Genomic DNA, 15280 nt, shown 5'->3' with positions numbered 1-15280 from the left:
TGTACTACCTTTGTTTTGAACCCTAATGAATTGTTTGGTTTCACTCAAGGGTGTTTACCAATGAAAAGATAAGATGAGCTAATCAGCTTTTTCCAAAAAGCAGGGTAAAAATCAGATCTCCCTTTAGATTTATCAAAATAACAAGAAAGAAATTGCGTGTCTACGCGTTAGGGCTAAATAGATTCATCTTGTGTGATTTGGCAACTGTTTTTTATCAAGTATATCATTAATGGCTTAAATATGTCTTTCGTCCCTGCAAATATAGACTATTTGAATTTTCGTCTCTGAAGTTACTAATCCTTCCAATCTGCCCCTGCAAATATTAATCATTTGATTTTTGGTCCTAATTAGGTTTTTTTGCTGAGGTGGACTGTCATTAGCAAGGTAGACAAACTCGAGATCCTAAGTAAGATCGGGTAGGACCCATGAGATCGTGAATCGGGGGATCGTAAGATCCTACCAAATTTAAAAATTCATATATATTGCATATAAATTCATACATACTCATGAAGCAACATAGTTTAATAGAAAAAAACTTTAAATAAAACTCAAATTCATTTCATTAAATAGAAAAAGAAAAAAAAACACTTAAAATTCATTTCATTTTCTGTCTTGGTGCAATTGCGGGGGGAGTAGAGAGAGCACCAAGAACTAGAGTTCCAATAGGAGAACTTGATGCCATTGATACTTGGTATGGTAGAACAGAACAAGGGGAAAAGGGTTGAATATAAAATAGAGATGCTAAGAATGAAGGATTTTTTTTATTTTTTTTTAAAGTAAGAATGAAGGATTGTTGTCTGCAGACGTAATACGTAGAAGACTGATTAAATAAGCAACTTAAGAGAGGAAGTTGAGTGCTATGAATACAGAAATTGCATTGGTAACATGATTTATGGGTTTATTGGAAAATTTCCCTAATTATTGACAGTGACTGTATTAGGAAGATCTTCAATAATCAATGGGTTTAATGATAGGATTTGAATCCGTTTAAGAGATTAAGAAGGGTGAAAAACGTTTTTATTTATTTATTTTCTGATTGAAAAAATGCGTTTTTTGTGAACCGGGTCACGAACCCGACCCGGTAAACCCGGATTTTTGGAAAACGAAACACTAACCGGATCGCAAAACGACCCACGAACCCGGTTTCTGGGCTTTCAACCTAACTCGGCTGGATCTACGTTACCACCGCATCTGCGTCTTTGCGCGGCGATCCAAGCCGTTCTTACCATTTTCCGATTCCGGCCACCTATGAGCACGAAGAGGTTAGGCAAGATTGTGGAACCGTACGATTCTACGGTCCAGATCGCGAGTTTGTCTACCATGGTCATTAGCGACGTGGTGCCTATGTGGCAAGTGATGATTGGGCGAGGTGATTTGCTTAAATAGGTCTTTCATCCCTGCAAATACAGGTCATTTGAATTTTCGTCCATGAAGTTACTAATCAGATGTAATTAGGATCAAAAGTCAAATGATTAATATTTGCAGGGATAGATTGGAAGGATCAGTAACTTCAGGGACGAAAATTCAAATGGTCTATATTTGCAGGGACGAAAGACCTATTTAAGTAGATATATTTCAGGGTTAATGTTATATTTGGATTAAATGCTCTTGCTGGGAAGATCTTTGAAGCCTGGTTCTGTTGTTGCAGCTTGTAACTTCGCCAATGCCAAGTCTTTTATACGTTATACTGTTAGCAAGAATTACACTATTCATGGTTGGGAACTCGGTAAGCAAATGTTTCATTTGATAATTCAAAAAGGTTATCTTAAGTCTCTAATTATTTCCATCACAAATCTCCCAAGTTCACTTGGAAGTGATAACCATTTTTCAACAAATAAACATTTTGATATAAACATTTGTAGTTATTCCTTGTCAAAATAAACATAAAAATGAAAATTTTATTTCTATAGAATTTATGCTGTTTTTCTATTGGGCAGGTAATGAATTGTGTGGAAAAGGAATTGGAATAAGTATTAGTCCATATCAATATGCTAATGATGCAACTATTTTAAGAAACATAGTTCAAGAGGTATATAGGGAGGTTGTGCAGAAGCCACTAATCATTGCACCTGGAGGCTTCTTTGATGCAAATTGGTTTAAGAAGTTCTTAAACAGATCAGAGAAATTGGCAGATGTGGTCACCCACCACATTTATAACCTTGGACCAGGTATGTTCCAACAAAACAGCATAAAAATTTCGCATGTTTTCCCAATTTCCAGAAATTCAATTGCTGAATTTGTTGGATTTTAGACGAAAGGAGGAGATAACACCTATTGATAATAACTTGATGCTGACTTGATACAAAAGACTAAACACAGCTCTCTATTTATAGGATACATAGACTCAATCATAAATAAATAAATAAATAGCGACGTCGAGAAACAGTTGATAATAATAAGATATAGAAATTAATCATAGGAAATGATATAAGATACGATAAGATTGAAAACTGATCCTAGAAGATGGATTAAGATATTCTAGCATAATATCAAGATATTATGATATATGATTATATTTTCCAACATCGATTATAACAGAAATTTACTTACATGCAGGAGTTGATGATCACATAACCGAAAAAATTCTTGATCCAACCTATCTTGATGGAGTGGCTGGCACATTCAGCAGCCTTAAAAATGTACTTCAAAGATCAAGCACCACAGCTAAAGCATGGGTTGGAGAGGCTGGTGGTGCTTGGAATAGTGGCCATCATCTTGTGTCTGATGCATTTGTCAACAGCTTCTGGTTAGTGAAAACTCCCCGCCATTTATCGATACATCAGTAGGAATTCCTTAAAAGCGTTTTATCGATATAATCATATCGAATGCAGGTATTTTGACCAGCTTGGCATGTCTGCTACTTATAGCACTAAAACATACTGCAGACAGACTTTGATAGGAGGAACTACGGTTTTTAGGTACTAAAAATTGAATTTCATGGTTAAAGAATAAGCATTAGAGTTATTCCATAGACCATAATGTTATTCTATGACATAATAGAGTTATGTGATTTCTTTCATACAGCGCTCTTCTTTGGCATTGACTCATGGGAGAACGCGTCCTGTCATGTCAACTACCTTCAATGGAACAAAAAAGATCAGAACTTATGCACACTGTGCAAATGACACTGAGTGAAGTTTTGTATTAGTATGATTATTTATTAGTCATGTTATTTTGTGAAATCTGAGTTGATGATACTCTCTTACAGAAGGGAATCACAATGCTGTTTCTCAACTTTGACAACAGCACCACTGTTCAAGCCACAGTGGCCTCAAATTATGCTACAAAACCTTCCCCTTCTCTTGTGGTAGAATCACAGAGACGAGACCATTTAACAGCAAAGGATGGAGATTTACATAGCCAAATTATGTTACTAAATGGAAACATCCTAAGTGTAAACTCAGCTGGTGATATTCCTCCACTGAATCCTATATATGTTGACTCTTCAAAGCCAATAACACTTGATCCTCTCTCTATTGTATTTGTTCAAATTCAAGATACTGCTATTACCATTTGCAGCTAGCTAGCTCAATATCACTAGGTGAAACCAAAAATAGGTTTCTCTTGGTGATTGATAATAAAATAAAACATAGAAATATAAAGGAAAAATACCACTGTTAGATTGTTTGGAGGGTCGAGCACTAGGATTTTGATTGGTTTTGCATATTCTCAATGCACTATTCAGTTTATTATGACTATTGTAAATTTTATTATAAATTGAAAATGACATTCAATTTTGTTGCAGTAGATATTGAGTCATTTTCTCACACACATTTAATGTTTGATTCCTTTATGTTTATGGCAATTTCATGCGATTTTTTCTTTTTCTTTTTTAATAAAAAGAACTTAGCCAAAGAATTTTGAGGACACTCCATGACCTTTTTATTGGCAAGAGCCTAGTTGATCTTACACAACTAACGCTACAAAAATGTGACAAACAAAAAATGAAAAATTATTGCACGGAAGTTTGGTGAAATATTCATGACTTAAAATGTTGAGATTATTCAGATTGTCTTCTATGGTTGAAACTTGAAACTAAAGCATCAACACAACAAATTATTGACTTTCCAAAATTACAATATGTCATTACAATTTTTTGGTTACCAACCAGCATCGTCTATTAGAAATAAACAACTGCTATAGTAAGCTACAAAAGAAGAAGAAAAAAGAAGTAATATACCTATGTAGCTATGCTATCATTTTTTGTACATAAATAATCTTGACTTGTCGATGAAACAGATATTCACTCCCTCGGTCAAAAATCAGTTTATCATATAGTTTGCTTGAATGATTGAAAAATGGATCAGTTTTCCTCAGAAAAACTTTGAGGCTTACTGCTGGCAAATACCAACCATACGGCGGTACCACTCAAATAGAAGAAGATTGATGGTGCATATAGTGATATCTACATGGTATGAAGATGAATTTAAAATCAAATACTGAATGATATGCATTATACTATGAGAAAACATCTATCATTAGCCACAACTTACACTCCATGAATGAGTCATATCAAGAAGATAGCCAGTGAGGGCTACACCTACAATTCCAGGTACAGCTCCAACAGTATTGGTTATACCCTGATAGAAAAAGTAAATATAAATGTCAGAATTGTAAGATACAAATAAAAACAAGTATACGAAGTTACACATTGTATGATACAAGTGTAAGCACACATACCAGAAGTATACTTGCATATTCTGGTGAGATGTCTTGATGAGTACAATAAAGTCCTGCAGAAGCAAATAAATACAAGTCAAGGGCTCAAGGCAAAAAAAGAGTATATGATCTGATTATTTTTTATATTAAAAATCAGATAAATTCTATTTACAGGGTTAACTAGTACCTGACAAGGCAAAGCTTGAGAGGGCTAAACCACCTGTGAGAAGGCCAACCATCTCCCAGGGCGGTAATCCTAGATCAAGTGATGCAAGAGTCATGCAGAGTGCAGGAGATAAAAATGCAATTGATTGGCAGATCTTTCGAACCTATATTTAAGAGAAATTCCGGCACCAAAGAAATTAAGAATAAAAGTCATGAAAATTATGTTCAAAAATTTGTAAGTTGTCAGTGACACAATTACATCGTGTCATCAACCAAAACATGTACTATGTGTACCTACAATTAGATGAAGTATGCATCTTTACAATGGTATGCATTATGTCTACCGATAATTTGATTGCAAAGTTAGCAATAGATATGGTCGTGGCTACAAGGCATGAAAATTCCACTTTACAATATTGTCATTGTCAACTATATCATAAGGAAACATATTTGATATTGTAAGCAGTACATATTTATTAGAACATATTTGATATCGTAAGCCGTCAAAAAAGTATTCACTAATAAACAACAAATAATTGATTTAATGCTGTTTTGATGCCTCTCATACCGTAGTGGTTTCAACTCCTTTTGAAATCAAGCTGTCAGCTAATTGTGATGCAATACTAGTCACAAATATTGAAGCCAGGGGTGGAAGAATAGACACCTGAAATGATTTAGAACTCACAATTCTTAGCATGTATGTGACCTTAGTCCTGTTTCCTCCAAAAAGAGTACCATTAAACAATGTTTTAAAAAACGACTAAACAGTGTAATATGTTACACATACATAATTTTCTGTTCTAATAATATTACATCTATTTTAAACTTTTAATATGTTTCACATACATAATTATCTTGTAACTAATTTAGTTATTTTACATCTACTTTAAATTTTCATATCATCACTAGTCTTCAAAAGGTCAAACAGGTTGAACTGGGAACTGGAGGCCTCAACAGCTTGTCTATAACACTATTCAACAACAGCAGCAGCAGCAACCAAGCCTTAAGGCTAAGCGAGGTCGGCTACATGGATCAAATTATGCCATAATGGTCTATAACACTATTCATTTATTTTATAAAAAAATAATAATCTACATTGTAAATGCTTAATTTCATCAGAGATGATATGCAAATTTTGAGGTCCACTGCAGCATTAAGCAACTTGCAGCAAAATTATATGCAAAGCATGTCATTTTGCTCAAGATCTAATTAACCAATACTAAAAACTAAGCCGATCAGCATGATATGCCCTGTCTAGTAAGGAAATTACTAGTGAGTGATGATGAATGTTTGTTTGCTATTACTCGTGACCCTAAAATAACAATCCACCACATCCCTCCTAGTGTTATCAATATGAGATAACTACCACATGACAATTTCATATAAATTGGTATGTCTTATCCTTCACACAAGGACATTTAGCGCCACTTATTTACAACAAACTACTAAACAGATGGCTTATTGCACATACTTTCTGTCTAAGTCAAACAAATATTGAAAACGGTTCATTTTCAGTCCCAAGGCATGAAGAGACAGAGTTGGCTAAAACGACAAAGAAAAATAGCTATTAGTCTTACCCATGCAGCTTCTGTCAGATTTAGGTCCAGCTCCTGACTACACATCATATGGATGGAAAAATTAGATTCTTGATTGGGTCAAAACTTTCTGTACAAATTTTAAAAGATATACTGCTTATCATGTAAGCAACAAAATTGTTTAATCTGTTGATGTAATTTTTCATACATAACTAACTAAGCTCAATGTATGACCAAATGGCAATGGCTGTCAGTGGTCATCATTAAACATCGGTGCAATATCTGCAAAGTAATGATAGAAGTTTTCCAAGGTTCAGACATGTGACTAAAAGAAAATTCTTAACTTCTTTCATATTAAAAAATTCTTCAGCTGTTCATCCTAACAATGCATGAGAAAATGTAAATAACTTATTAACTTTGGAAATTCCAGAACAAAGCGGGAGCCTCAAGTGAGAAAACTATAGAATCTAGTATAATAATATTAATTAAAAAAAAAAATACATGTTGCATTTTGGATGTCCAAAAACCGATCCAAATCAAACCGCATATATTTGGATCAGATCGGATCAGATTCTTTTATAATAATCATCCAAACCAAACCGAACCGCATGTGATTTTTATTTTGGATCGGATGACTTTTTACCTAAAAACTAATCCAAACCGCACCACGGACACCCTTGGAATCTACCATTCTTGATTCACAATATCTAATGACCAAACCTAACTTATAAATTATCTTAACATTTCAATTTCAAAGTTTATCAATATTAGTCATGGAGGATATGACACAAAAGGAGCAGTCAAAGATACAAATATTGTATTCCATAAGGAAAATGACTCAACACCCAAGTCAGACAAATTTCATATTGAAATTTACTGAAGAGTGAAAAATTCTAAATTGCAATACTGTAAATTTAATTCCAGCTTATGTACATATAAAAAGTAAAGAAAAGTTGAATCCCACTTCTTTAAATCATACCAATAATATGATAATTAAATTTCGTGCCTGAAAAATATTACATCAACAAGTAAATATTAAAATGGTTTTTTTTTTAAGAAAATCAAATTATCGGTGCAAAAAGTTTTAAGCAACTACCTATTAATCGGGCTAAAATGAAATATAGCCAAAGTAGAAAGAGGTAAAGTAAATTAAATGCTCATGGGTTACCTAAAATATGTGGGAAGCCATGAGAGACAGGTATAGTGACCCCAGCTACCACAAAAATGAGCATAAATCATTGCCCATACAGCGCGACTTTGGAAAAATGCCTTCCATGGTACATCCTACATTTTAAGAAAAAACATAAAACAAAGATCTATCGCATATTTTGTATGTATTCACTCAGAAAAAGGATCTAACGAGTATATCTCTTTACACAGACACACACAAAATGCAAAAAAGATTCCTGCTATTTTTTAAGCTAAAAAAATGAGATATTAGGGTAACATCATGCCAAAACTGTCATAAAATTTTTACCCGTACCTTCAAAGAGCTATTCATTTCTTTTAGAGAAGTTTGCCATGATTGTGTCATGTTGCCCTGGGCTGCTGTGGACAACCAAAGTTGACAGTGAGAAACAACCAATTAAACCACAATCCTCATAGTAAGTAAACAAAAGAACAAAAGCTTAGAACTGAACATAAAGGCAACTAATTTATAAACATGCAGGCAGCATTTAAAACATAACATATAAAGAACGGCGTAGTCATTGTCACTAACTTCATTTACAATTTAACAATTGCCAAACAAAAGTGCAGATCAATCCTATATGTTAAAAGTAATTATGTAGGTGAGTCACATCAAGTGCAGAGGTAACAATGACAATCTATTAAAAGGTTATTATGGTAATGGTAAGCATCAAACAAGAGGTGTCAGAGTTACGAGGCTACAAGATGGTGAGTGACGATCGTTTTATTGCAATGGTTAAAAGTGACACCTCTACAGAGACCACTCAGACCAGGCTAGATTAAGAAGATGGGTAGTATAGCCCAGGGATTTTCAATCGAAGAAAAAAATGCTTCCAACAAATAGGATTATAGAGTAAACATCATCTCGCTAAATTTGCACTCCAGCACCGCATGAAGCCAAAAAGATTGAAAAACAAATTCCAAATAGAAAGGCATTATTCATTACCATTCATTAAATAATAATCATTATTTCTTCTTGCTCAAACTAATAAAACGTAAAAAAATAAAATAGATTAATTAAGTGCTTACGTGAAAAAGATTCTGCAGCTAACCGTGTTTCACCTTCTTCGAGAAATTGAAACCCTATAAACCTTCAAAGTTCATGGCAATACCAAAAGTCATAGTCAAATTACGAGATTTGCACCACAAGATGCTTTCTGTTGAGAAACTTCACTATCAGAAATAGTAGACATGGGATATTAGTCATTTCTACTTACCAAGCAATACCCAAAAGACCAAATATATAAAATACCGATTCCCAACCAATACTTTGGATGAGGGGAGGAGCGAAAAGAAGCCTGACAAATATTACAGTGTTAAAGTTGAGGTTGGATAATAAAAAAACAAATTACAATCCTATATGATTCTACTACATGCTAGACATTGCATACCCCAAAACACTTCCAACACTCAAGCCACCAAATACAAATGCTACTGCCCGTGAGCGCTCTTCCAATGGTATTGACCTGCACATGGTGATGAACCTTATCAATAAAAAGGGTAATATTGTATTTGGCAGAACAAACATATGATACTTGTCAAAATGACTCTTTAGCTTACAGTTTGAATTGAAGAACCATGATTTAGAACTGAATATAAACATAAATGTACAAACTTAAGTTTAACTTGTCTCAATAATTAGTTGGCTGAGGAAGAAACCAACAATTTTACATAGAAGTTGGATTTTACCAAAACATTAATTTTCTCCGCTCATAATCACTGTTTGCGTAACGACTTCATTTTGATTAAAAACAGCCTCGGTAAGGAGAAAGCAGCGTGCTCACCTAGGAACTAACCCTAGATTCCTAGAGCAAGATATCCTTATCCATTTTGGGAGGGAGATAGAGTTAGATTTCTTATTATGACAGTTATGTATTTCTTACGTGTCAGTCATAATATTTATTTTTAGGAATAAACAGAAAGGAAAGGGGAAAGTGGTTATGGGAGGGGAGACCAAGCTTTCTAATTCTTGTAAGCGAGAGACCAAGATTCTCGAATTTCTCGGAAAGGAATTGTCGAATTTCTTGGATAGGAATTGACTTATAACAGTAGACTATCTATTTCTTTAGTTTATGTGTGAATTCTGCATTCTCTATAATGTGTGTAATTCTGTTTCTGTTGTAAACATATTCTTCTTTTTTTGTTGCTAACCCACCGTAATTAGGGTCTTTGACCCTCAATAGGCACCCCAAGGTAGTGGGGCTTAAACCAGTTGGACCTGCTATGGGACTAATCCTCGAGTCCGCAGCGGAACATCTGGTTGTAAACATATTTGGATAGATAGATGGATAGTGTGAAATGGTAAAAACATATTTGTCCAGCTTCAAAAAATTCTTCCTATTGTTCTGCATCGTTATTTTTATTTTATTTTTTTTATCTTCAAGTTAGATTTTCCACCAACACATTTAGCATTTAGGTGAGAAACCAAGTGTTTCAAATTATAATTGTTAAAAGTAGAATAATCTAAAATCAACACACTGACTAGAAAAGTAAAAAGATAAGTAAAACAATCAAATTGTAAAAGAATAATACAAATTAACAGATCATATTGAACCAAAAATGTATTTGGATGTTTACATGCCTGGCAATGAGATCAGTAGCGGCAGATGGTGAAACACCTTCACCTATCCCAACCTAGATATGAAATGGAAGGTGAGTGTTTAATATAATAGTGCTGAAAAGTATATCAAATGCAACCAAGGTTTATGTTAAATAGAAATAAGTGCACATAAAGAAAGCCTGAATAGAGCTAACAGTAGTAAATAAAAGTAGAACATCTTGTGGAAAGATAAATGCGATAAAAACATGACATTCTTTGAGATCAATCAGGGATTCATACGCATAAATTGAAAATTACAATTTCACCTGACCTTGCAAAAAATTTACATGTCAAGACCATGTGAAATTTTAACATGACAGAATATATTGACTACATAAGCAGATATTAGATCTGCAAAGTAAGAAAAATGAATACATTAAAGATGAGAAGTTAAAGTGGAACTACTGACCAAAATCCTTGTCAATATTAAGCCGGGCATATATCCAGCAAGAAAAGGAACAAGAGCTGTAGCCACTGACCATATCAGTACTCCAACCACAAGAACATTCCTGAAAAAGAATGAGATAATTGTCAACAAAAAAGGGCGTTTCGACATGTTTGTTATAATTCGATCAGAAATTATTAAATGGACAAAAAGTGCATTGATCGAAGGTATTATTAAAGAACAACGATGACAGGTTTTAAAAAATAAAAGGTACTCGACAATAACGGCTTGACGTTACTTGAAAACATGTCATGAAGAGTATGTTTAGTATACAAGAATGGCAATTCTAGTTTGGCCTCCATTTCATGGAAATCAGGATTGATATTCAGAAAGAGACATGTCCATCCTAAGTCAAATAAACACATTACAAAAGAGATTGCATGGTGAGATATTTGTTGCTAAGCATTTCAAATATTTAGTTCTTTCAAAAGTTGGTCCAAACATTGACTCATTGACTAATGGACGATACCCAAAATCTCAAATCATTTACCACTATTTACTCCTCAAAGCATAAACAGAAATTGATGCAATGATGCTAGTCGGAATTTATAACTTTTCTTACTTCTACTTATCAAAATGATATCGAATTTTATAAAACCTTGGTGCAGCATGGAGAAAAGTATATAATTGGTGCAAATTTTAACTTGAACTTTAGGAAGGAAGAAATATGGAACTTCCCTACATTCCTAAGTAGAAAATTCGTAACAAGTTAACTTACTAAATGACCCTCTCCTCGATCCTAACATGATTCTTTTACTAATCCTCTCTAAAGAAAAACATATATCCTGAATCATTTATTGACGACAGATACCCAAGTTTTCATTCAGGAACAAAACTCAATGATCTTCCCACCTTTTTACAATTAACATGTATGCATCATATTCATTATAAAAAGGAGACTTTTGGATATGAAAATAATCAGAGAGGTGCATCAAAATAGAAAAGACTTATCTTGCACAATGAATATATGCAAAATTCGGTTTCAATAGCTCTGTTCCTTCTAGAATGTAAATAAAACGTAGAACAGAAATAAATGCAATATTCTTTTACCAATTCTATGTCAGCTCAGTTGAGCTTTCTTTTCTTAAATTCCACTCCACCATACTTCCAAGTAGTTTTCATTTTAATTTTGGTAAAGAGAACAAACAATACTTCAATAAGCTACATTCAAATCCCTCAAGAGTTTGTACAAATTGGTTTATTTGAGCTTATCTACTGACATAAGCACTTGTGAAACTGTTATGGAAAGCTTATGGAAACTACTTGTGACATTTCCATAAATTGTTTTCAGCTTATTTGCATAAGCTCTCCATGATAGAATTTGAAAATAGTTTGACTTCATTTTATCTTTTGTTATAGAAATAGCTTATACATAAGCACTTATATGACAAGTCCTTACGCTATACACACTTAAGTAAGCTGAGTACCCAAACAGAAAATCAAGTCCAAACACCATGGCCTTAACTTTTTTGAGGGTAAACCAAGGTCCGTGCACACTATGGAAACTAATCCCTTAAGGTAAATAAGATCCATTTAAGGATAGACCTCTCCCAACATAAGTTTTTCCATAAACATCAGTAAGAGATCGAACTCTGGACCAAATGGTTGAGGGACTCAACTATCTACCACTTGTGTCACACCATTTAACATACTATCATACAAATGGTTGAGAAAATACCATCATAACAATTAACATACTAACATTTGTACAAGAAGCATGTATTGCTTGTGGTAACTAACCTGCCACCAAAAATCTTGGCTAGCCAACCACCAGGCAATTGACTCAATGCATAACCCCAAAAGAATGAAGACTGAACCAACCCTGCTGTTGATGAGTTCCATCCAAATTGATGTGACATTGGAATTATTGCAATACTCAAATTCACCTGTGCCCAATTAAACACAAGAAAATTCTAACACTGCCATTCAAACTCATTGTAAGAAAAAATCAATTTTGAATTATGGGTTTGCAATAATAATGAAAAAGAAGATTAAAGTAACTAAGAAAGAACCTTGTCCATGTTACAGATAACAAAGGCAAGTGAAGTAGTTCCAATGAGTTTGTATCTAAGGGGAAGATTCTTCCATGATGGCCAATTGCCAGACAAGTGTTGTTCAAGTTCAACATCATCGTCGAGGTCGGAGAGAGCATTGATTTTGGTCTTGGACAGTTTATTATGGGTTTCTTTGATATCTTGTTGAGTATTACTACATGAAACTACTGTTCTTTGTTTGGTTCTGTGGATGAGTTTGGAAGGTGTGAAGTGGAAGTGAAAACGTTGAAAAGTGGTTTTGATAAAAGGGTTGTGTGAATTTGTTATTTGATTCTGAGTTTGAGGTTGAGTAAAGAAACATGATGATTTACTATTATGTGGTTTGAGAGTGATTATGGTCATTTTGATGATGATTTTTGAGGAAGAGTTTATTAAGGTTGTTTTTTTGAAGTGTGGTTACTGCCATAACATAACATAGCATAGCATGAAATAACATTCACAGAAGGAAAGACAAAGGCATGATGGTATTGATGTTCTATTGTCTTGAGAGGTAGCCAGCCACGGAGGAGTTTCATGCTTGTGGCTCACATCAAATGCCAAATTTTCAACACCACAATTTCATTTTTTTGTTCCATAAATAAAAATGTTCTATTGGCTTCAACTTTTTTAGCAAAACGATCAATTTGATCTCTCACAATTTTCTTATAAATCAACAAAGAATAATAATTAAATTATTTATAACATTTTTAAATTGAGAATAAATTAATCCATCTATTACAATGATGAGTCATAAACTAATTTGTTTATAAATATCATTTGTAAATTTCATTATACGCACGCTCAATTAATAATTATCTTCGTATTTATTTTTAAATGATAAAATCATCCTTATTAAAAATTTAAATGTTTTTAACATATTGCACATTATCCTCTTTTTTGTAACATTACAATGTCATCCTTTTCTTCTTTTTTTTTTAGGAGAACTACATACTCTTCTCTTCTATTTTTTTTACGAGAATTCTTTTCTTTTCTTTACCAACATTGTTCTAATTTTTTTTTCTATTGTAATATATTTATTTTAATTGTACTATATATTAAAACATTATTAATAAATTTTGTGCTAAAATTTTTTTCAAATATTTTGTTAAAACTTTTGTGGTTGATTATTTATGGAGTTTTTAGTTACTAGATTTTCATGTTTAATTTTTTATGACGTGAATAATTTAAAAATTATGAAATTGTTTTAAGAAAATCAAAACTTCACCTCCCTATTTCAAGCATGGCTGATCGTCCTCTCGGTGCATTGCTCTCCTACCATTGCCTCACAGGTATATAACATCTGTCATCATTAGGATGCCTTCCCTATTTTCGTTTCTTTTGTACAACATGTTTTTCCGTTAATATTTCTAACATGGTGTTTTGCTTCTTTTTTTTGTAGGACCTTTGAGCCGTAACCCATCCACATAATTTTACAGAACTATCAACCGCCTTCGTTTGAAGTATAGGATGTACACCATAGATTGGGATGTTGATTGTGTGGGTTTTCAAATGTTTCGATTTTAAAATTTCTGTTTTTTGATTTTTTTTTTTTATGGTTAGTTTTATGACAATGTTTATTTAAATACGTAATGGTCACATGTACATGGTTCCCTTAATTGTATTTGCTGTTTTTACAAATTTAGTTTCAGATTTCTGTGGAGAAGTTTGTCTGTGAAGAAGTTTGTCTTATCCGACCCAAAATCCAGTTTCTGTAGCTCCTCCCTTGGCTCTTTACTTTCTTTTAAAAGGGTTCTCATGCTAAAACCTTCGTGGTTTAATGAGATAACCCTTATTTCCTGCTTCTTTGTTTTGGGATGTTACTTTTTTTATGTAATGTGAAACTATCCGTGGTTTATTGAGCAATGTTTTGTTAGCAATATTTTTGTATCTCCTTCTGAAATAATCTACTTATTAAGTAGTTGATATTTGTTTGATTTGATATCCATTTACGATTCCGTTTTCCTTAAAAATAGCAGTTAATCATCCTCCTTCTTAAAATCATTTTTATTAGTCATTATCATTAATAATTTATATACAAAATTTCCTTTGATGGGGGAGAAACGGTTGTACAAAGGGAGAAAATATATTCTTTCTATATAAACTCACACACATTTGCTTTCACGGTAATGTAGAGAAAAAGGAACATTGTTCTTCTTTTATTTATTCAATGTTTTTAGAAAATGAATTTTGAGGTATCTAACTTCAACCAAAACTTCCTTCAAAAAAAAAAAAAGACTTCAACCAAAACTATTGTAAATGATACAGTAAATTACATTCTAACCCTCCCCTTAATTATATGAAGTTTCTCAGGTTATTTTCAGCAAAAAATAAAATCACATGTAAAAATAAAGGAAAGTATATTCGTTGAGAGGTTTTCTCACCGTGACATTTTCAATTAGAGGGGCATTGGAATTTTTATGCATTTTGTATTCAATTCTTCATTCTCTATAAAATCACATTATAAAGGCATATCATTTATAATTTTTTTCATTTGATTATTCTTTTTATTGGACTATATGGAGGAATGTTGATAAGATAATTTGAATTTAACATGGAATCCAGATCGATTGTTTTCTTTTATACGAAGGTTTAGCTTTTAGATTTTCTACTATTGTTTTATAATTCACCAAAATATCAATTGTCCATTCTTTGTGAC

General features: G+C 33.0%; 2 protein-coding genes across 3 annotated transcripts; one reads left to right on the top strand and one right to left on the bottom strand.

The window, feature by feature from the left end:
* The first annotated feature begins 1320 nt into the window (after nucleotides 1-1320).
* On the top strand, nucleotides 1321-3739 carry LOC11438182 (heparanase-like protein 3). The gene is given in 7 exon segments (XM_039832818.1): nucleotides 1321-1349; nucleotides 1580-1619; nucleotides 1621-1726; nucleotides 1938-2168; nucleotides 2557-2746; nucleotides 2832-2918; nucleotides 3025-3739. Coding segments are annotated over 7 exon segments (702 nt in total). The 3' UTR covers nucleotides 3044-3739.
* A 243-nt stretch (nucleotides 3740-3982) lies between these two features.
* On the bottom strand, nucleotides 3983-13198 carry LOC11445491 (probable anion transporter 6, chloroplastic). 2 transcript variants are annotated; one of them, XM_003609422.4, is made up of 15 exons: nucleotides 12604-13198; nucleotides 12332-12477; nucleotides 10556-10655; nucleotides 10129-10181; nucleotides 8939-9013; nucleotides 8765-8845; nucleotides 8577-8638; nucleotides 7843-7907; nucleotides 7528-7643; nucleotides 6402-6438; nucleotides 5393-5488; nucleotides 4847-4988; nucleotides 4681-4733; nucleotides 4494-4580; nucleotides 3983-4405 (listed from the first exon to the last, which is right to left on the bottom strand). In XM_003609422.4, the coding sequence occupies exons 1-15, from the start codon at nucleotides 12985-12987 to the stop codon at nucleotides 4304-4306; spliced, it is 1599 nt and encodes a 532-aa protein (XP_003609470.2). In that variant the 5' UTR covers nucleotides 12988-13198; the 3' UTR covers nucleotides 3983-4303. The 2 variants fall into 2 exon arrangements, with proteins under 2 accessions (XP_003609470.2, XP_024638617.1); XM_024782849.2 differs by having other exon boundaries at nucleotides 7843-7904.
* Between the last annotated feature and the right edge of the window lie 2082 nt (nucleotides 13199-15280).

Source organism: Medicago truncatula, chromosome 4 (assembly GCF_003473485.1).
Source record: "Medicago truncatula cultivar Jemalong A17 chromosome 4, MtrunA17r5.0-ANR, whole genome shotgun sequence".
Taxonomy (NCBI): Eukaryota; Viridiplantae; Streptophyta; class Magnoliopsida; order Fabales; family Fabaceae; genus Medicago; species Medicago truncatula.
This window is presented reverse-complemented; position numbering and strand designations above follow the sequence as displayed.